The sequence below is a fragment of the Budorcas taxicolor genome, chromosome 1, assembly GCF_023091745.1.
Source record: "Budorcas taxicolor isolate Tak-1 chromosome 1, Takin1.1, whole genome shotgun sequence".
Classification (NCBI taxonomy): Eukaryota; Metazoa; Chordata; class Mammalia; order Artiodactyla; family Bovidae; genus Budorcas; species Budorcas taxicolor.
This window is the reverse complement of record NC_068910.1, coordinates 208357368-208379711: the sequence shown is the minus strand read 5'-3', so window position 1 is coordinate 208379711 and position 22344 is coordinate 208357368. Positions and strand designations below refer to the sequence as shown.

At 56.1% G+C, this 22344-nt stretch overlaps 2 protein-coding genes across 3 annotated transcripts; one reads left to right on the top strand and one right to left on the bottom strand.

Moving 5' to 3' along the window:
• Positions 1-4379: 4379 nt before the first annotated feature.
• LOC128053284 (UDP-N-acetylglucosamine transferase subunit ALG13 homolog) lies at positions 4380-5808 on the bottom strand. The gene is made up of 2 exons (XM_052645785.1): positions 5649-5808; positions 4380-4886 (listed from the first exon to the last, which is right to left on the bottom strand). The coding sequence occupies exons 1-2, from the start codon at positions 5806-5808 to the stop codon at positions 4390-4392; spliced, it is 657 nt and encodes a 218-aa protein (XP_052501745.1). The 3' UTR covers positions 4380-4389.
• Positions 5809-6013: 205 nt separating this feature from the next.
• Positions 6014-16689, top strand: CFAP410 (cilia and flagella associated protein 410). Of its 2 annotated transcripts, none has more exons than XM_052640334.1 (7): positions 6014-6154; positions 7952-7970; positions 9241-9287; positions 11768-11997; positions 12167-12338; positions 13273-13363; positions 15566-16689. In XM_052640334.1, the coding sequence occupies exons 1-7, from the start codon at positions 6078-6080 to the stop codon at positions 15695-15697; spliced, it is 768 nt and encodes a 255-aa protein (XP_052496294.1). In that variant the 5' UTR covers positions 6014-6077; the 3' UTR covers positions 15698-16689. The 2 variants fall into 2 exon arrangements, with proteins under 2 accessions (XP_052496294.1, XP_052496284.1); XM_052640324.1 differs by having other exon boundaries at positions 13270-13363.
• Positions 16690-22344: the final 5655 nt, after the last annotated feature.

The window sequence follows — 22344 nt, the reverse complement described above, 5'->3', positions numbered from 1 at the left end:
TTTGTTCCAGCACAGACATCATGCCGAAAACATAAAGCCCCTTCCTCTGCCAGCCAGAGAAAACCACAGTCACTGAAAAAGTTACTAGCATGGCTTGCGCTTGTGAATAATACATTGAAATAGACATGCAAGGCTGTTGGCTCCTTGGAGGAGGAGCTGGGGAGGGTTGGCGGAGGAAGGCAGGGAGAGTCCGGGGGCTGGGAGTCCCAGCCCCTAGACCTGGTCTGTCTGTGCTGAGGCTTCATGAGAAGCCTAGAGAGGGGCCACAGACTTTTTTATAGGGGGCCAGATGGTAAATCATTAGGTTTTGCACCTCCATTTGAACTACTCAACTCTGTCCTTGCAGCCAGAAAGCAGCCATTGGCAAAACACAAGCAGGTAGGTCTGACTGTGTGCCAATAAAACTTTATTTACAAGAACAAGCAGAGGGCCTGGCTATGTGCCAATAAAACTTTATCTACAAAAACAGGCAGTGGCTGGATCTGGCCTGTGGGCTGTAGGTTGCTGAACCCTGGTCAAGGGAGAGGATGAAGAGTAGTGGGCCTAATGCTGGGGGACAACATTGTTTTCCTTCATCACTTCATCGATGAGGTCAACAGGTGGTCTCCACCCTAGAAATGTCTAATCAGAAAAGGCTGCCCATGGAAGTAAGTGGGTGTAGTGTGCTGCCCAGGAGGGTAAAGACTGTGGACATCCTAGTGGCTGAGTGCCATTCCAGAAAGTTCTACCAGATTGCCCATACATTCTGCAGTGACAGTGATGAGAATGGGGGTAGAAATGACCCAGACAGTCAGGACATGGAATAAAATGAATAAACACAGGCCACTCTTCTCTCTACAAGTCCTTTCTGTGCTTTGCCACAGAGTCCATCTGTCCATCTCGATGGCTTTCTGCACTGGCCAGGGTCACTGTCAGTGGAGGAGGGCAGAAAGGCTCGATCACTCAGCCTGGGCCCCCCACACACTAAGCACCATGCTAAGTTCCCACATCTGTTTGCAGACTTTGTGATCCAGTGTGGGAGGAAATCTTTTCACCCCCAGTGGATGATGAGGGAGCAGTGACTTGGAACCTGCCAGAGCTGGCATCAAAGGCACCTGCAGACCCTGCATGCTCATCAGTCAGCCAGCCCATGGGCACCTCCGTAAGCCTTGCTACAGGGAGACCGTGTCTAGGTGCTGGGTCTCCAGGGAGAAGAGCCCAGGCCCGTAGTCCAGGGGGAGAACGGCATAAAGCACAAGGGACATGAAAAACATTGAGGTCAGCAGGGCAGGAACTGGAGGTCACAGGGTTGGTGGAAGTAGCTGGGAAGATCTTTCTCAGCAGGGTGGATAGAAGAAGTGATCCACTTTCTGAGGAAGTGATGGACCAAGCCACACAATCAATGAAGGACATCTGGATCCAGGGAAGAGCAGGTGCAAAGGCCCTGAGGTGAACTCAAGTCATATGTTTGAGGACCATCAGGAAGTGCGCCAGTGGAGTGTGGCTCAAGATGAGGGGAGAGGGTGGGGCGCATCACGCAGGGCCTTGGGGCCCCTGAAGTGGGTCCCCTGGTCTGATGCAATGTGTGGGACTGATCCTGTGCTGGTGGATCAAACCACAGTGAGCCCCAAGACTGTGGTACTGGCTGAGTCCCCACAGGCAGGAAGCTGAGCCCAGACCCGGAACGTGTCCATCCTGCTGGAGCACATCACTGCCCAGTCCCTCCGAGGGACGATGCCATGTTCAGCCTCCATCCTAGCCACCATGGCCACACCGTCTCACCCACCAGCCAGCACCAGGCTGGCTGAGGAAAGAGACTGACGGCCATCAATGGGCTGTCTCCCTGCTGTCCAGTGCCTCATCCATGGTGGGTGCCCAGCGGCCTCACAGCAGGGTATGAGTATCTCCACCCAGCAGCCCCAGACCTCCCTGCCCCTGATTCTCCATCTCTCTCCTTTTGGTCCCCCCACCACCAAAAGGTCAGGCCATCCCTACCTGTCTGTGAGTCCACGCACAATCCAACATCAGCACACTGCCCTCCACGCAGAGCAGAGGGACAGGCGCTCCACGTGGCGGCCAGGCCCCTGGACCTCTTGCTCACCTACAGGTCTTGCTGGTGTGCCAAGGTGGCAAGGCTGTTTCGTTGTTCCTACACCTGGTAACCTTGAGACATGAGGGTCATCACCCCAGACCAAGATGGGGACCGCTCACTACTGGCTGGAAAAGTGGTGGATCCACAGCCCCCTGATCCCTCTCAGTACCATGTACGCCCACAGCACAGGCAGTGAGTATCCACGGAGCCCCCCAAGTCGCTCCTGTGAAATTCAGGCGTGGGGGCGCTGATGCATATGTATCCGTGCCACGAGGAATAAACCGTCCTTTGCCTCTGACCCAGGAGTTGCAGTCTCCTGCCAGCACTCACAAAGGAGTAACAGGCTGACTCACTAGCCTACTAGAGGGATCAAGGGCTTCCCTGGCGACTCAGACGGTAAAAAATCTGCCTGCAGCGCATGAGACCAGGTTCAATCCCTGGGTTGGGAAGAAGGCACTGGCAACCCAGTCCAGTATTCTTGCCTGGAGAACCCCATGGACAGAGGAGCCCGGGGCAGGTTACAATCTATGGGGTCGCAAAGAGTCTGGACTGAGTGACTAACACCTTCAGCGGGATCAAACCAAATCCCAGGCCAGCGCCCTGCTCGGAGTGCTGCCTGTTGCAGGCATTGGCCTTCGTGAGTCTTTCGGGACCACCAGAGGGAGACATTCTGCAGCTAGCACCGAGCCAGCCATCCTTCACCAGCTGATCAGAGGAGCCCCCGTGCGGCCACACGGGCTAGTAAACCAGGGCAGGTGGCATGTGGGTCTGGGACACCTGTACTTCAGCTGGCCGTGCTCTCTGCATGAACCCCTCACACTGGTTCTACTCACTTAAGACTGTTGCTGGGCCCACCCACTGTACAGCAGAACCCAGGCGTGGATGAGGGGGCTTGGGCCAAGACTTGACTGATAAACCCTTCACAACACCATATGTCCCTGCAAAATACAGCACACTGGACGAAATACAGGAAATGAAGCAGTTAAACTACTGTGGGGATGCTTTTCTCTTTTAGAATCCCCTGTATTGTCTTTATAATAAAACTAGCGGGGCTACAGCAAAACTCCACTCTTCCACACTGAATCACGGCCCCTGGTTGTGCCAGGAGTCCCTCGTACAGGCAAGTCCTCCACCAGTCTCCAGGGCCCTGGGCTTCAAATATTGCTGTGACACCTTGGCGCAGCCACCTCTGACCCTTGTGAAAGAAAAAAATTATCCTGACACTTGTTAAAAGGGTAAGGAAGACTTTATTCAAGACTATTGCACTTAGAGATAGACTGGGCTCAACTCTAAATTCAACAAGGACTAGGGGGATTTACAGAAAAGGAGCAATGAGGCGCCAGTGGATGGAAAGTTACTAGGAGTCCAACCTAGAGAGCATATTAAAAAGCAGAGACTTTGCCAACAAAGGTCCATCTAGTCAAGGCTATGATTTTTCCAGTAGTCATGTATGGATGTGAGAGTTGGACTATAAAGAAATCTGAGAGCCGAAGAATTGATGCTTTTGAACTGTGGTGTTGGAGAAGACTCTTGAGAGTCCCTTGGACTGCAAGGAGAGCCAACCAGTCCATCCTAAAGGAAATCAGTCCTGAATGTTCATTGGAAGGATTGATGTTGAAGCTGAAACTCCAATACTTTGGCCATCTGATGTGAAGAGCTGACTCATTTTTTTTTGTTTGTTTATTTCTTGACATTTAATTGTCACTTTCTATTTATACTTTATAGGAACAAAATGAATACATCCACTCCACTCTATTCTTCAGGATAATAGTTTCTTGAAGTATAATAGATCAACTGACTCGAAAGCTAATCTTTTTAAGGTAATTACTGAGCTTATATAAATAATTTATTTCACAGAACACAACCCATCATTTTTGTTTTAATTTGGTTTCTTGGAGTATGAAGCTAAAGATTCTGACTCAAATGTTTTTTTACAAGTCTGTTACTGTTTCATTATTTACTCTAAGGAACATAAAGTAACTACATTTGAGGTTTTTGTCAAAGCTTTCATATTTAATTCTTTTTTTCATGATTCCAAGTCCTTTGGGATTCAAGGATAAACTATGTGAATGTTCACGACATATTTCTTTTACTAAAATATGAAGATTAGGAAAAAATCTAATAAACTTGTGAAACTGCAATTAGAATTTGGACCCAAATGCTAACATTCACAAATAAAATTTTCTATACATTCTATAGATGTAGGAGACTTATTAATTTATATTATTCTATAAACATATACTCTATGTTAAACTTGATTTAACCACATTCCAGGGGTTGAATTTGAGGGGTGTTTTAAAGTGTTGAGAGTTTAGTGTTTACTTTTGTAATCCAACAACTTTATCCAAAAATGCAGAAAATTTTTCTGGCTGGCCAGGAGGAAAACATTTCAGTGTTGATAAGTCCATTGACTGTAACAGCCCAGGAAGCATGCTGCAGGTACAGTAGAAGAGATGCCCGTCTTTGTGTAGCTGCTTTGCCAATTCCAGTTGATGATTGTTAATCAACCTTTCATTTATAACCACTATAAGTGGCTTTCTTTTCTCCAAAGTCTCCAAACAGCTTCCTGCACCTGCGTGACTAATAACAAGATCTGCTTTCTGAAGGTCTTCCTTCAGTGAATCCTTATACCTGTAAACATCCAGAGTGAATGACTCAGTACTGAATGGTTCAGGTACCACCTTTTCTCTACCTATTTGTAGGACAAGTCGGTTGTAACCGAGGCTCTGGATTATTTGCAGACTGTCGTGCGCCAATACACACGCAATGAGGTCGTCAAAGCTGGTGGTCCCTACAGTAACAAAAACCGAGCTGACTCATTTGAGAAGACCTTGATGCTGGGAAAGACTGAAGGCAGGAGGAGAAGGGGACAAGAGAGGATGAGATGGTTGGATGGCATCACTGACTCAATGGACATGAGTTTCAGTAAACTCCGGGAGTTGGTCATGGACAGGGAGGCCTGGTGTGCTGCAGTCCATAGGGTCACAAAGAGTCGGACATGACTAAGCGACTGAACTGAACTGAACTGAGGAGACCTCAAGGGCAGAGGATCTTACAAACGACAGGCCAAGAATATTACATACCACTTGTTAGGGAGGGAAGAGGAACAAAATCAGACAATGAGGGTGCGCAGAGATCAGGGTGGGGATAACAACAGGATCTTTGCTGAGACTGGGCTGGACAAGCCAAACACAGGACCAGGGTCCAGTGGGAAAGGCGTCCGAGAGGAGGCTGAGTTTGGTCTTGTCACCTCTTAGGTCTGAGATCACGGACACCTGTTTTAAGGTACTTTGCAGCCCAAGCAACCCTTTGATTTCTAAAATGTTTGACTACTTGTGAGGGCTCTGTTACCTTTGACACCTGCCTTCTTTCCTTAAACGCTGAGAGGGAGAGGAATCAGCGCAGCCCTAGAACTCTTCTAGATTTCTCGTTTCAACACTTCAAATCTTCCTAATTCAAGGCAGTTAAGAGAGTTGGTGGTGGACAGGGAGGCCTGGCGTGCTGCGGTTCATGGGGTAGCAAAGAGTCGGACACGACTGAGCGACTGAACTGAAAGAGACCATCACTTCTAACTCACCAGCCTCGGGGCCAGGACGGGGACCCGGGGTTGGAGTTCGGGGTTCGGGGTAGGGATGGAGACCCGGCTTAGGATCTGGGACTCGGGTGAGGTCCCTCGTAGCCGACTGGCGCCTCCAATCCGGTCGCTGCAGAGCTACGTCAGAGCCCTGCGTCACCATCACTGCGCACGCGCAGGACTGGGCGAGCGGCTCCAAGGGCTGGTCGGAGCAGGTGGGGGAGGACCCAAGACGCGAGGCGGAAGCCCAAGCGGCCCCACTGCACTCGCGCCGGCCCGTCCCCTCAGAGAGGGCCAATGGGCTCTCAGGACGCGCACCTAACGACGCGGGCTCCGCCCCTTGGAGACGCGCTCAGGCCTGGCCAACATCCGGCGAGGTAGCGAGAGATTTGAGAGCTGTACTCCGGTCTCGAGTCCTGGCGGCTCGCCGCCATGAAGCTGACGCGGAAGATGGTCCTGTCCCGGGCCAAGGCCTCGGAGCTTCACAGCGTGAGGAAGCTCAACTGCTGGTGAGGACCAGAGGCCAGAGCCCGTCCTCGCGCGTCCTCCCAGCTGCCCGGCAACCCTTCCCCGGACCCCCGCCCTGGGGCATGGCTGGGAAGAGCTTTCTAGAAATGGAGACCCCTGTCCAGAACCTCCGCCCTGGAGCGGGGACCCCTGCCCGCCATCTCTTCTCTGGAGCGGGGCCTGCAAGGGCCTGCGGAGGATGCAGAGGGGTTCGGAATCTAGGAGGGGCACCTGGGCCTCACCTTCTTGGCTCATGTCTGGTCCGCCCAGCCTCTCCGAGGTGTTGCATAAGCTCAGGGGGCCTTTGGCAAGACCATTCCAGAATTTTCGTCCCTCCTGACCGGATGGTGTTTCACACACAACTCCAAACCTGCCCTCCTTGCACAGAACAATTGGAATTCCCTTGAAGACTGGCCCTTGGGCTTCTAGATGGCTGTGGTGGGGCAGACAGTCCTCTGTAGAGAGGTGTCTTTTCTGAAATTGCCAGCAGCCCTGGGAGCCAAGCCTGCTGATGAGATGGGAGATCAAGATGTTTAACACCCTTTCTAGGGCAAAGAAAGGAAACTGAGGCTCCAGAGTGATGCTTCAATAAACACTGTTGTAATTGAGCCCTGGGTAGGGATGCGTTGTCCCCAGGGGACTCACTGTCTAGGAGGTAATAGTTAGAGATACAGGTGTTGTGGGGTCAGTGCAGCCTCAAAGACGGGGCGGCAAGGGCTAGCTGAGCCAAGGAAGGACCAGGAGTGCTCCTGGAACTCCTGAAAGATCTGCCTGTGTTCACTGGAGACTCCAAGCAGGGTTCCGAGCGCCTCCGTGCCCTGGACAGTTCAGGTGGCACTCAGCTAGAAGCGGACAATCCTCCTGCTGGTGTCAAGCAGATTGACTGCAGTGAGATCTGCCTGCTCATTAGAAGCCTTTCTCTTTGCCCCGCACATCTGGTATTTTGGCCACAGCATTCCTGTCATTTGTTTTCAACAATGCATGCCTTTGTTCTCCCTGAGCAATCAGCCTTCCCCTCCGGAGGGAGGCACAACGACCGCATTTCAGGCTTTCTGGAGTGTGTTTCATAAGTCATGAGTTCAGCCTTTGAACTTGTCCTGTTGCAGAGACTCCCTTGTTTATGTATGTTAGAGAATTATCCCTGGGCACAGCAGCCTTGAGAAGGAGTAAGTCTTTGTGTCCTTCAGACGGGGCAGCCTCTGCCACTGCTTAGTCTGAAGAGCAGCCACCAGCATCAAATCGTTTTGTCCAAGATCAACCAGGAAATGATTTGGGACACCTTTGTCAGTTATCTGGGAAAGTTTTCTTTTACTTTGTCGTTGAAATCATAGGCCTTTTTTTTTTTTTCTCTCACGTATAGATTCTTTTTTAAAAACTCAGGTATTTAATTTTTCGCTGCGCTGCGCCTTTGTTGCGCCTTTGTTGCTACATGGCAGGTTTTTTCTCTAGTTGTGGCAAGTGGGGGCCATATGCCAGTTGCAGTACGCGGGCTTTTCTCATCGCGGTGCTTTCACTTGTTGCGGAGCATGGGTTGTAGGCGCATGGGCTGCAGTTCACAGTCTCTAGAGCACAGGCTCTTTAGTTGCAGTGCACAAGCTTAGTTACATGTGGAATCTTCCCGGACCAGGATGGAAGTCATGTCGCCGGCACTGGCAGGCGGATTCTTATCCACTGTACCACCAGGGGAGTCCAAAGTTGTAGACTCTTAAAGTTTGTAGACGTTTGTCGCTAATTTTTGTTTTTAGTTTTTTTATTCATCTTCAACCAACTAAAAGTACGTATGTCTTTTCTCTCTCCAGGGGCAGCCGTCTCACTGATGTAAGTACCATGCTGGTCATCTCCAAATGGTCCCTGATCCCTGGGAGGAGGGTTAAGTAGACAGACCCACACCCATCCCCATCCAGGCCCCCGTCCATTTGTTACTTTAGCAGCTTTAGTAAGGAAGAACCATGTGTGAAAAGAAATTCTGTAACCCCAAGTTAATTCCGAAGTCCCTTCACACATCCTCCTGCGGATGAGTAGCAGGCCCCACGGAGGAGGGGGCTGATCCCGGATGCAGACCACTCTCACCTGAGGAAGGGCCCCACGGGCTTGGTTGACTTTAAGGAACGGTGCACTTGGCTTGGCGGAAGGGGTCTTTTTAAAAACTTTTTAATAGATTCTTGGACTTCATCTCCCTAAGGAGGTTCCTCACTTTAGCCCTTTCCCTGGTCAGATCCATCTTCACTCCCTATTCCCGTGGCAGGAAGAGATGAGGGCTGGGCAGGGGCAGAGAGAGGAGCTGGGCGGAGCTGAGTGTCTGTGACTCGGTTTCTTCCCAATTCCACCCTCTACCCCACCCCTGAGTCCTGGGATGAATGTCTCCAGCTCACACAGAGTGGGGTCCCCAGCAGTTGGTTCTTATCAACTTCTGTTTTGCAACTTGAACTGTACCTATCCTGAAAAGCAAAGTTGGACATGCTGAGTGTCGGAGCACTCCAGAAAAGCCTGTTGCGCCTGATTCTGTAGCAGCAAAAACACCACTGTAACAGAAAACAGATCCAGTGCAAATGTGAAGCATTCTGACCAGACAGCTTATTGATGTCAGGAGCCCCCTCTGGCCCCATGCCTACTGTCTGGCAGACAGACACAAACATGTCTGGGGCCCCACTGCTCAACAGCCTTACAGGTTATGGGTCTTCATGGACCAGTTTGTGCCCCACTGCCCCTTTCCCCTAAGTCAGTGTTAACGTGTTCTCAGGTCTAGTTTTGAGCCTGTCTCCGTATCAGAACAGCTCTGTTGGTAAGAAGGGGCTTCTGTCCTTTCCTTGGATGTCAGGGACAGTAGGGAGAAAGGCTGTCTGTCCATTGAGGTCTCCTCACTGAGGTCCTTTGAGGATATCTGCAGTTAGGAATGCCCCATCTCGATGGCTGGCAGCGTTTGGTGGCCCTGTGTGTTCCTAGTCAGGGGAAGGGGGAGGCTCCTCTGCTTGGGCCCTTGTCAGGGGGTGGGCAGCAGCTCCCCCTGGGTTCTTTCGGCTGCTGGAGAGATGTGATGTCACATGTCAGCATCCTGTGATGTTTGCAGTCATGTTCTTTTCCTTCATAGATCTCCATATGCCGGGAAATGCCCAGCCTGGAAGTGATCACCCTCAGGTACCGAACCCTGGCTAGCCACCCCTCCTAAGTCACCGGGTCTGGAAGATGAGAGTGTCCAGATCAGGGCTGGTCAATAACCTGAATAACTGATTATCCTTTGATAACTCCCAACCGTGGTCTGGGAGGCCTGCTTCTGCAGGCCACACCAAGATAGCACCAGGGCTTGGCTACTCCTTAGCTCTGCCCTCCTTCCTGAAGAGCATCCACGCCTCCCCCGGAGCTTGCCCCGCCCATCCCGGGGTCATGAGGAGCCACCCCAGGGTGGCTGTGTCTGTCCCAGCGCCCCCAGTGTCAGCCTTGTCTCCCTCCTGGTTCCATCAGTGCCCGGAGCTCTGCCAACTCCCTGCACTGCATGGTCTGTCCTTGATAATAGTTACTCTTCCAGGGTCATACACCTTTTAACAGACTAAGGAAACCTTGAATGAGCCAAATGCTGCCTTTGAGGCTCCGGGCTCCGGGTGGGGTGGGGGCATTTGGAAAGTGAGGGAAGGAGGAAGTCTCTCCCCACCTGAACTCTGACCCACCCACTCTGGGTCTGGGGAGGAGGCTGCCCCTGCAGATGTTGGAGTGCTTTCTGCAGGTCCCTATGTGTAAACCTTGTGGAGATTGAAGCGCTGCAATGAAGCCTAACTCCTTGCTTGGCAGCTCAGAAGGTCTCAGGACTCACCCTGCATGTGAGGTTGTGTGGGGTCGCAGGCCCTGGGTCCCATGCAGGTCCTGAGACAACTTCCTCATCACACTGGCCACCCTGTCCTTCCTGACCCGGCTTGTTCTTGGTGCCTTTGGCGGTTACCCTGGGTGCCTTCTGCCACCCACCTTGTGCTCACCCACGCCCGGCCCTGACCCGACAGGCTGGGGCTGGCACCTGCTTGCAGGATAAAGGAATGAATGAAGGAGTGGGCCCGGAGCCCTCCTCCCTGCCTGGGCCCAACTCGGCCCTTGTGCCTCAGCTCCCCCGGCTGTAAGACAGTGACTGTAGAGGTGGGGTCGAGGAGGAATGGATGCAGTGGGGAAGACGGAGCAGCCAGTGTGTGCAAGCGCCTGGCATCTGCTGTCACTTACCTGTCATGATTGTCAGTGAAGCTGTCAGGGGGATGTGTGTCTAGAAGGCCTTACCTGACAAAAAAGGCCTTACCTTTCAGTCCCCAAATAGTAGGAAACTTGGAGCAGGTGTGGACTTAACCCCATCTCTGCTCTGAGCCCAAGGCCCCTCGTACTGCAGGGGTTCTCATCGCTGCGGCCTGAAGAGGGACGGTGCCCGGGGCTGTGGCCTGGGCTCCTAGCCTTTCTGGAACTGGGCCCCCCGCAGCTAAGCCACTGACCCCAGGCCGCTGGGTGGCAGTCCTGTGCAATGAGATCGTTTTGGTTTGGTCTCAGTGCCTGTGGGTGGGAAGGCTTAGTCAGATCTGGCTGCTCTAACGGGATTTCACAGGCATTTGTCCCTCATAGTTCGGAGGCCACAAGTCCAAGACCAGTGTCTGGTGAGGGCGCTCTGTGTCCTCACCTGGCAGAAGGTTCGGACAACTCTGGGGGTCCGTTTCATAAGGGCGCTGGCCCCACTCATGGGGGCCCCGCCTCCTCATACCACCGCACTGGGGGTCAGGATCTCAACATGTGGATCTGGGGACACAGTTGGTCTATAGCAATAGCAGCCACAGCCCAGTGGTCAAGGAAGGGTGTCTCGGCCCCTGCCAGCTCAAGCCCTCGACCTCAAGCCTCCACCCCAACAGCCTGTGTGGCTCCCCCATCGCGAGGATCCCAGAGCCTGGGTTCACTTGTGCTGAGACAGTGGCACCCTTGTCCCGCTGCTTCAGTGACAGTGTTGGGTGTGGTGGGAGTGACCCTAGGGATGAGTGAGGACGTCCCTGCCCTGCCCAGCCCAGCATCCAGCAGAGAGTGGTCCAGACAGTCTGGCAGGACGGGCAGGTCCCCCCCTGGCCTGAGGCTTACGGTCAGCCACCCCCTCAAACTGAGCCTGCATTCATGGCTGGCCTGTCTGGGTGTGCAGGAGGTGACCCTGCTCTGTAAGCTCAGACCTGCCGGCCTCTGCCTGGGGTCTGGATGATTTCCTCCTTCCAGTTCACTCAGTTCAGTTCTGTAGTTCATTCTTTCGTGAACATGGGGTTTGGAAGTTCAGCGCTCAGGTCTTGGTCGTGTGGGGTTTGAGTGGGCTTGCTTAGGTTCATCGTGGGTTTTCCTGGCTACTGCCCATCTTGGGCTCACTGGTGTGTCGCATGGAGTCCTCAGTCCCTTGTCCTGTCGGGGGGAGGACTCCCACCCCGACATGGACACCTCGCAGCCTCAGCAGAGTAGGGGCTGCCGCTCCCACTGCAGCTGGAGGGTGAAACTTTCTCTTGGGCCTGGGGGCTCCCTTGCCCTCCACCCTAAGGCGAGGACAGATGGGCACCAGCCGGCAGCGCTTGTCTGCATGGTGGGGTGGGGGCCCCGGACCGGTGCTGACAGCCACATCCACGCAGTGTCAACAGCATCTCCAGCCTGGAGCCCGTGAGCTGCTGCCGGCAGCTGAGCGAGCTGTACCTGCGCAAGAACCGCATCCCCAGCCTCGCAGAGCTCATCCACCTGAAGGGCCTCCCACGCCTGCGGGTGCTCTGGCTGGCCGAGAACCCCTGCTGTGGCACCTGCCCCCACCTCTACCGCATGACTGTCCTGCGCACCCTGCCGCAGCTGCAGAAGCTGGACAACCAGGGTGGGTGCCCTTACATCTCCCCACCCCATCACAGGTGCCCGAGAGGCCGGCCTCCTGAGGGCTGAGCCACCTCTCCGAAGGGGACCAGGCTGAGCCGAGGGGACAGCCAGGCTGGGCCGGGTGGGCTCATGTGCAGTGAGGCCACTGATGCTTCTGCACCACCCCCCAGCTGTGACAGAGGAAGAGGTGTCCCGGGCGCTGATGGAGGGAGAGGAGGTCACAGCCCCCAGCAGAGAGGACTTGGGGAATGGCCCACCCGAGCTGTCCTACACCCTGAGTGCTGTGGACGCCGCCACTGAGACAACACAGGATCCTCTGAGCCTCGGCGAGGGGGAGGCCAGGTGTGGTCCGTGGGCCTCCCCAGCCCTCCCGCGACTGCACTTCTGGGACTGGGGTTGGGGGTGGTGTGCTTGTTTCTGGTCTGGCTCTGGGCCCCAGCCTGGTGTCAGCCGCATGGCTGAGAGAAGGCCCAGGGCAGGGAGCTCGTGCCAAGTGCAAGACCAGCCCTCCTGGGGAGCAGTGGACTCGGGTGGTGAGCTGGTGGAGGTATGGGGCCAGCTGCACGGGAGGGAAGCCCTGTGGCCCTGGCTACGTGAGCCACTGGTCACGAGTTCTGGGGATGGCAGGGCGTACAGGCCGAGGAAAGGCCCTTTCTGACCCACAGGGTACCTCAGCTGATGGATGCTTGAGGGCAGAAACTGGACGTAAGGAACATGGTGAAGACCATTGTTCTCAGTGGGGCCCAGGCCAGACATCCACCCGCAAATGAGGGCCACCTGCTGGCTCTCCCGCAGCATGGGAGGAGGGCCCGTGGCTGTCCTGTGGCGTGGTGGGAGGGCGGCGTGGCTGTCCTGTGGCGTGGTGGGAGGGCGGCGTGGCTGTCCCTCGGCATGGGGAGAGGGCGCGTGGCTGTCCCGCTGCGTGGCGGGAGGGGTGTGGCTGTCGCCTGGCAGGGCCAGCTGCAGGACCCCGCCATGTGCGGGCTCTCATGTGGTGTGTGTCAGTGCCCCCATTCTGTGTGAGCTCCAGGGGGAGGGAGGTGACCCCGGGGCTGAGAGAAGTCGTGCTGCCCCACGCCCCTGTCCACTGCTCCCGGCCCCCAGAAGCGCAGTCTGGAGTGGCGGTTTCCCTGCAGGTGGGTAGGGTCTGCTTTTAGGAGTCTTTCCCTCCCTGTGCCCTGGGGTGCCAGGCCCAGACCCACGGATGTGTGAACAGCGAGGGCTGGGCTCCAGTCGCCTCAGGCCTCATGCCCTGCTATCCTCCTCCTGCCAGCAGCAACCAGGGGCAGCTTGGCCTGAAGCCCACCTCCCGGGACCGGTTTCCTCCGTTCTCACAGCGGGAGGCCACAAGCAGTCGCACCAGCAGGGTGAGTGTGATGAGGCCGCCTGGTGGGAGGTGGCCCCGGTTCCCCCTCACCAGAGTGTAGACACTGGGGGCCGAGAGCTGAGGGACAGGGCTGGAGACACTGCAATGAAGCACATAGCCAGGCCCCAGGGGGCGGGAAGCCGGCCATCCGGGTCCAGTGTCACGTCCAGGTCTAAGCTGGTAGGACATGGCAAGCAGAGAGCGGGTGCCTGTGTGGGCGGTGGGGTCCCCAGCGCAGGGGCCTGTGCTGAGCGTGGTCCTGGTGGCTGGGAAGGTCACCGTGGCAGTGCTCAGCCCGAAGAGATTGCTGCTTAGGAAGAGCCCTCCTGCCTGCTGTTGGAAGTGGGGATGTTCCAGCAGGGGCGGGGGCAGGGGCAGGGCAGTATCCCTGTGTGGGGACCATGCAGCGGGCCCCCGGGCTCCACAGGCTTCCCTGTGAGGATCACGGGTGTTGGCTGAACACAGGTCACGTGGGCGGTGGGGGTACATCAGTGAAGACCAGCTCCTTCCAGGGTCTCCTCCATCTGCTGCTCGAGTCACTGTGGCTTGGGCCTGGGCTTGTCCCTGCTCATGGGCCGCCCTACCCCCGAAGGGCGGAGCCATCTGTCCCTCTGTGTCCTCTGGCTGGCACAGCAGCTTCCCTGTGTGCCCCCTCCCGCCAGCAGGTTCGGAGTCATCCCCTGACCCGGTCTTTGGCAGGGAGAACTTGGAGGGGACCTCGCCACCTGGGCACAGGGGGAGGGAGCTGTCTGAACAGGACTGGGGTCTGTGGGGGTGGACGGGACCCCCTGGCACCTGCTCCAGCCCTTGATCGGCCTGACCCATGCCATAGGGTGCAGTGGGCTCACAAAGGCTGGCGCCACGTCCAAGCAGGGCTGTCCGAAGCCACAGCAGGGCCTCCCTCACTCATTTGTGCAGTGACAACTTGAAATGGGCGCAGAGTTCACCAGAGGTACAGAGGTGAACACACTGAGGCCCTGTCCCCACCAGAAGGCGTCCCCCAAAGGCTGCAGTAGGTGTGACTGCGGGCCGAAGGCCGGTCCAAAGAGCAGTCAGTGGGCCTGTGGCCAGTCTCCCTCACCCGGCCCCGCCCCAGTGGGCCACTGCCCCCTGGGACCACAGCCTGCTCTTCCGAGAGGTGGCTGTGTGGGACAGCTCCGGGTCCCTGCACACACCTTCCACACGTTTCAGGAGGAGCCCAAGGTGTGTACTGTCGCCGGTGGCAGGTCTGCCCAGCGGCTGGGCTGAGGCCAGGAGCTCCCACCCCACCCCCATGGCAGGGCCTCTGCCGAGGAGAGTGGACCAGGGACTGAAGGTACTGGTTCAACTCCGTGCCTGCCACAGATACATACAAAAGACTATCACACCTGCTCAAACAGGATGCTTACTCTGAAAGCAGAGGACAGAAGGGTCTGGCCCTGCTTCCAGGGGTCCCTGTGGTCACCCAGGCTGGGTGACCCTGAGGCATCCAGCCCCCCACAAGCTTCTGAGTGCAGGTGCTGGTGGCCAGGAAGACCTGGGGACACAGGGAGCTAGCGAGATTTGAGGGAGCAGGAGCCTTAGGGCGTTGCAGAGGCCAGGGGCCAGCATCCCAAGCGTGCCCACATGGGCCACGTGCTCTGGCTTGTGGCCATCCCTCCAGTCATCCCACAAGAAGGATCAGCTCAAATAGCCCCTTCGTGTACAATCCTTCCCGGATTTTCCCAGTAGACATGGCGTTTCTCTGCTCAAATGCGGATGGGACTCGGGTGTGGTCGTGTGGACGTGTGTGCGCATCACACACTACACCCGTGTGCGTTTGAACACACATTCCTGAGCACCTGCTTCTGGTCTCTGCTCCATCGGTGACCAGCTATGTGATGAGGGCCCCTTACTCAGCCTCTCTGGGCCTCGGGGCTGTGAGCAGGAGGTGAGTCAGTTCGTAGGAAGTCCCTGCAGGCGGCGAGCGCTGTACCGCAGCCATGGCCACAGCTTCCATCCGCCCAGGTCTGTCTGGAAGGCTGCCCCCCGAAGGCTGTGCTCTGGTGGTGGGGGTGTGTGTGTCTGTGTGTGTGTATGTGTGTCTGTGTGTCTGTGTGTGTGTATGTGTGTCTGTGTGTCTGTGTGTGTGTGTGTGTGTGTCTGTGTGTCTGTGTGTGTGTGTGGTGTGGGTGGCCCAGGTCACAGGCGTGGCACTCAGACAGTGACTCTCTTGTGTCCCTAGAACAACATCCTCACGGCCATCCTGATGCTGCTGCGAGAGCTGGACATTGAGGAACTAGAGGCTGTCCACCAGACTGTGGTCAGCCGGCTCCAGGCCCTGCACAAGCAGGAGTTGCAGGAGGACATGGAGTGACCCCAGTCCAGTGGGACCCTGTGCTGAAGCCCAATGTCTTCCCGAACCTGGAAAGGGGGCTCCCAGCTGCAGCCTCTGCAGGCCAACCCCAGGCTGAGCCCAGGCACAGGGCTGCATCCTTGGGAAGCTGGGCTCTTGTTGCAGACGGCGCCCAGCAGGGGCAGGAAAGGCTGCCGGGCAGACTGCCCTGCGCCTCTGCTGGGAGGGTCGTGGCTGGGTGCCTCCTGTCTCCCAGGACCACCTTGGTGTGGCTCCTCCTCGGGGTGGGCTTTGCAGCCGTCCTTCTAATAAATGCTCTCCCGAAGTCTGGTGTGGGAGCAGGCGTGTCCTCCATGACAGGTTCACTCTTGTTAAGGTGATGGCATTGCTCACGTGTTTTCTCCATGCCAGTTGTGACTCGGTCATGGGATGGATTTCTGTCAACCGCAGCAAACTTCCAGAATGAAGGCAGCCGTAGAGACAGGCCGCCTGCCACCTCCAGGACGTTTTGTCTGCAGAGCACTTTGTGCCCCTTGTCAAGAGCCCCACACGACACGGGTCTGTGCTGCCCCTGCATGAGGGGCTGGACGACGGGGACCCGGTCAGAAGCAGCAGCTGTATGGGAAGGGACAGCTTCTGGAAACCATGCCTTAGGTTTTCTTCCGTTGGGAAGCGTCACTGGCAGGGAAGCCGCAGTTCCGGGGGCTGTCCTGCGGCCACAGTGCAGGGGGAGGAGGGGCCATCTGAGCCGTTAGGGAGCACCTGCCTGTTCTTCCTGGGATGGAAGTGGCAGGTGCTGGCGTCCAGTGGGAGCTGAGGGTGCACAGACCCAAGGGGGGCTGGCTGAGCACCTGGAAGACCCCTGACTCTGGGAAGAGGGAGCTGCACCCACTGAGGCTTCGTCTCCCCTGGGAGCCCCGGGGAAGGCGTGGTTTATCTGTGGGGCTCCCTGTAGTTCTCAGGGCAGGGGTGGGCTCTGGCCTTGGGAAATGGGGACTCGCCACGTGGGGGCATTCAGAACGGATGGCCTCTGCTGTGCATGTGCCTTCTCTTGTAATTATGAGATGTTGGATTCTCCCAATAAAGTCCATCCTGGTGAGAACAAGCTGGGTGTGTTTGTGTGATATTAACACCCTCCCTCTCCCCACCCACTGGGCACCGCTCACACCCACCACCCCAGCCCCACGCCCTGGTACACCTCAGTCGGGGGCCCTTGACTTGCACCATGGTTGGAATGAATACCTGCCTCAGCCCCTTGACTCTTCATCACCCCCACATCCCACCTTCTCTGACTCCCTAGTCAGGGCTTCCCGTCAATTCGCTGGGTCCCACTCACAGCCACCTGCCTACTCAGTGCCCTTTTGAAGCTCTCAGGCTGGACTGAGGACAAAGCGCTTCTACCCCTGGCCTGGACTCCAGGCCTCCGATCTGTAATGTTCACGTCACAGCCCCTACTCTGAGCTTGTCCCCAGGTGACACTGAGAGCAGGGTTTCTGAGCAAAGCAGGTGTTGGCATTACACCCTGTGTGTGTGTCCTGCGGGTCCCAGTTATGGAGGGGAGGGCTGAGACCCAAGAGGGCACGTTCATCTGGAGTGCTCGTCAGTGTCACTGGAGGTCAGCCACGCACCACGTGCTCCCTGTGAGCTGCTGCGGAGGAACGAGGGCAATCACTATCTCAGACCCCACCTCGGGGTCCACCAAGCCAGTTGCTAGCATGCTGCATGGAGGGCCCAACACTCATCTGGCAGGACCGCTGGGGCCTGGGCCTGACCTGGCTAAGGCACTGACTGGGCCAGGCCACAGTGCAGCCAGAGCCAGGGGATGGCTGGTGTCCCCCCACCAAAGCCTCCCACATGGAGGTGACCGCATCTCAGACTGCCAGGTGGGCGGGGACCTGGAGAGCCCCTACAGCACAGTTTTGAGCTGCAGCCCCTCCCTCTACCCTGCCCCACCCCCACAGTGAGTCAGAAGGGGAGCTCTGAGTTCTGGGGAGACACTCTCAGGGTGCCCTCTGATCGTGTTGACTGGGAGCACCTTCCAGAAGGAGCAGGAGAGAACAAGCCTTCCAGGGGCCACTGACCCACCATGTCCCCAAGCCCAGGGCTGTTCTGTTTGCAGGAGGACGCTGGGCCACCCTCTGATAGTCGTTCCCTGGGGCAGCATTCATGGATGCCTCTGTCCCTGAGCCTGTGGGATACTCACAGGTCCCATCTTGTCTGGGAAACCAGACAAGAAACAAGGGGCCCTGCTGCCAGCATCCTCCCAGGACAGTGGTTCTCCAGGGTGCTGTGAATGGACACGGGCTCCAGGGTGTTCCTGGGAAGCCTGTGGTTCCAAAGGGACCCGCCAAAGCCTGGGAGGACCTGGGTATGCCGTGCAGGCAAGATGTGACCGTGGCATCTTCTCGGGCCAAGAAGAGTGCCAGCCCAGCTGGGAGTGGCAGTGCACGGTGGCCTGGTTGAGTGAGGCCAACAGTACTGCCAGTATGAGAGTCGCGCCTGCCCTGGGCTCGACGGGGCACATGGGCATGTGGAACCCCGAGCTGGGTTTGCACTCTGCTGTCACCGACCCGAGAGTCTTCATGCTTGTTCAACAAGGGGCCTGCTCCCTGGGAAGTCGGTGTCTTTCTGCTTCTGCAGGACTGTCACTTTTGACATTTAGGAAAAAGCACTTTCTGCATAAAGGCAAAGCTGCCCATCACAGCATCATGCAAGAAAGGTGGGCGGCCACGGCTCGGCCTGAGGAGCCCCACAGATACCCCTCCCCCTCCTCAGGGACTGGTGGGTGGGGCAGGGTTGAAGAGACAAACCTGTGAACCTTGGCCAGGCCAGGGGTGTAGTGTCTGCATCAACACTTCCTCAAGATGTCAACAAGTAGGAAAGCCAAGACTGTCACTCACCGCGCCCACACACCCAGTGGGCGGGGCTGCTGACAGATGCGGACCCCGACGGGTGGGTACCCCAACTCCACCGTCAGACCGAGACAGACACTGCCTGTGGCCTTGATGTCCCCTGGCCAGACTCTCCGGAGCCTGCAACAGAGTCTGAGGGCCTCCCCCGCCCCCTGCACTTAGGCCCTCAGGGGAGGTTCCTCCCACTGCCCCGTCAGAGTGCACCTGCACAGGAGCCTCTGGAACGATCATCCAGAAACACTCCAGCACCTGCTGAGCCTGCCGCCGGCAGAATTACAGAGAAGGGCTCCAGTTAAACTTGCTGCACAAACGTCTACCTCGTTGGATGCTGTTCAAATTTCCATCACCCCCGCAAGAATGATTCATGGGCTGCCTTCCCTGGAAGCCTCGTGGAAATAGCAGGGTTTGGTAGGGCCTGAAATAATAGTCTTCACATCGTAAGAAAGAGCTCGAGACCGCTGAGAGAAAAAAACGATGCACTTGGGGTCCCCAGTGGGCACCAGGCTCAGGGAGGGGATGTGGCTTGTGGAGAGCTGCCCTGGGCCTGGGGGCAGCTGTGAGTGTTGAGAGGGGCTCTGGGTTCAAACGCTCCCCTCCCTTCCCAGCAGGGTGGCCCTAGACCAAGGGGGCTGAGCAGGAGTTGTGGGCACCGGGGGTTCAGGCTGCTTCCCAAGGCAGGTAGGGTGATTGCCCCTGCTCTCTGGACCACGTGGACACCTGCCCAGAACCCCTGTGTGCAGCAGACCTCACTCAGCCCCTCCCAGGCCCCTCCTCAGCCTCAGGCAGCCAGAGGGTGATGAGTGACCTCTGGCTCACCCTGCTCCTGGGCCCGCAGCTCCTCCATCAGCTGTGTCCCCTGCGGCGTGTCCTTGGCCGTACACACCACCCCACCCTGTTCTGAGAAACTGCAGCACACACACTCCCCTGCAAGTGAGGCCCATGCTTGTTGTCTGGGGGAGGGGGCGGGATTCTCAGGTGCCCCAAGGTCCTGACCCCTGGTGTGTCCACCAGACAAGACCCCACCCCTAAGTGGGAGGGCAGTCTGACTGGGGATATGCTGCCTTATATGGCCGAGATGAAGAGGTTCACAGCTGTAGTGAAGGCCCTCATCAGCTGAAAGTGAAAAGTGAGAGTCACTCAGTCATGTCCAACTCTTTGTGACCCCATGGACTATACAGTCTATGGGATTCTCCAGGCCAGAATACTGGAGTGGGTAGCCTTTCCCTTCTCCAGGGGATCTTCTCAACCTGGGAATTAAACCCAGGTCTCCTGCATTGCAGGCAGATTCTTTACCAGCTCAGCCACCAGGGAAGCTCCTCATCAGGTGACTCTGCCTTAATGAAAGGGAGTGTCCTGGTGGGCTTGCCCTGATCAGGTGACCTCAGTCCCCCTGACAGGCATCCTCAGATCAGGGCTAAGAAGGCTGTGGTCCCTCCCTCCCTGAGCTCAGGAGCAGTAAACACTGGAATTCTGTCAACAGGCAGCTCTCTGAGGTCCTGGTGAGACCACACGTGGCCAAACAGGGAGGCCCCTTTGCTTGGAGAGCCCAGGTCTGGCTGAGAGGAGGAAAGTGGGTGACGGGGAGGAGCAGAGCAGGGTTGGGCCAGACCCTTAGGCTCTCCTGCAGCTGCTGCAGTCTCACTCTCTGCTTCCCGGCTGCACGTCAGGTGGCCAGTGGCACCGCTGATGTCCCTCAGCCTGGGAGGCAGCTCCCTATGTGCCTCGCACTGGCACGCCCCAGGGAGGGAGGCTGAGCAGCTCCAAGGAGGCAGGTGGCAGGCCTGGAGAAAGTGTCCTAGCTGGCAGAGGCCAGCATGGGGCCGGGTCCTCCCCTGCTGCTGAGGCAACTGCTGCCTGCCAAGATGCCACACTGGCCCAGGCACTGACCAGGGTTAGCCTCACCCGCGCCCAGCTCCCCTTGACCCCTGCAGTGATAGGGGCCGGGCCACCCCAGGACACCCAGTGCCCAGCGTGGAGAAGCGAGAAAGAGCCTGTGAGGCCAATATTCCAGGGTTTTACCAGCATCTGCAGACTGCACATTTAAGCAAAACCAAGCCGAAAACCCTGGAAAAACCCAGGGTCTGTGCGGACATGAAGGAACCAGAGAAGGTGGCCCGCAGCCTCAGCCTTAGAGCCAGTCAGCCAGTCGAGACCTGACCAGGAGGCTCCCCAACCTGGGGACTCCCAATTGGGCCTGTGGACCCTCCAAGATCAGTTCAGTTCAGTTCAGTCGCTCAGTCGTGTCCGACTCTTTGCGACCCCATGAATCGCAGCACACCAGGCCTCCCTGTCTATCGCCAACTCCTGGAGTTCACTCAGACTCACGTCCATTGAGTCGGTGATGCCATCCAGCCATCTCATCCTCTGTCATCCTCTTCTCCTCCTGCCCCCAATCCCTCCCAGCATCAGAGTCTTTTCCAATGAGTCAACTCTTCGCATGAGGTGGCCAAAGTACTGGAGTTTCAGCTTTAGCATCATTCCTTCCAAAGAAATCCCAGGGCTGATCTCCTTCAGAATGGACTGGTTGGATCTCCTTGCAGTCCAAGGGACTCTCAAGAGTCTTCTCCAACACCACAGTTCAAATGCATCAATTCTTCGGCGCTCAGCTTTCTTCACAGTCCAAATCTCACATCTATACATGACCACTGGAAAAACCATAGCCTTGACTAGACGGACCTTAGTCAGCAAAGTAATGTCTCTGCTTTTAAATATACTATCTAGGTTGGTCATAACTTTTCTTCCAAGGAGTAAGCATCTTTTAATTTCATGGCTGCAACCATCATCTGCAGTGATTTTGGAGCCCCCAAAAATAAAGTCTGACACTGTTTCCACTGTTTCCCCATCTATTTCCCATGAAGTGATGGGACCAGATGCCATGATTTTTGTTTTCTGAATGTTGAGCTTTAAGCCAACTTTTTCACTCTCCACTTTCACTTTCATCAAGAGGCTTTTTAGCTCCTCTTCACTTTCTGCCATAAGGGTGGTGTCATCTGCATATCTGAGGTTATTGATATTTCTCCCGGCAATCTTGATTCCAGCTTGTGCTTCTTCCAGTCCAGCGTTTCTCATGATGTACTCTGCATATAAGTTAAATAAGCAGGGTGACAATATACAGCCTTGACATACTCCTTTTCCTATTTGGAACCAGTCTGTTGTTCCATGTCCAGTTCTAACTGTTGCTTCCTGACCTGCATACAAATTTCTCAAGAGGCAGGTCAGGTGGTCTGGTATTCCCATCTCTTTCAGCATTCTCCACAGTTTCTTGTGATCCACACAGTCGAAGGCTTTGGCATGGTCAATAAAGCAGAAATAGATGTTTTTCTGGAACTCTCTTGCTTTTTCATGATCCAGCGGATGTTGGCAATTTGATCTCTGGTTCCTCTGCCTTTTCTAAAACCAGCTTGAACATCAGGAACTTCACGGTTTACGTATTGCTGAAGCCTGGCTTGAAGAATTTTGAGCATTACTTTACTAGCATGTGAGACGAGTACAATTGTGCGGTAGTTTGAGCATTCTTTGGCATTGCCTTTCTTTGGGATTGGAATGAAAACTGACTTTTCCAGTCCTGTGGCCACTGCTGAGTTTTCCAAATTTCCTGGCATATTGAGTGCAGCACTTGCACAGCATCATCTTTCAGGATTTGAAATCTAAAGAATAGTGAGAAGTAAATTGTGGATGGTGGATGCAGAAGAGTGAGAGGTGGTGGGCTTTGGGAATTGACTGGGGGATGGTGGAAAGTGATTGTGGAATTGTGGA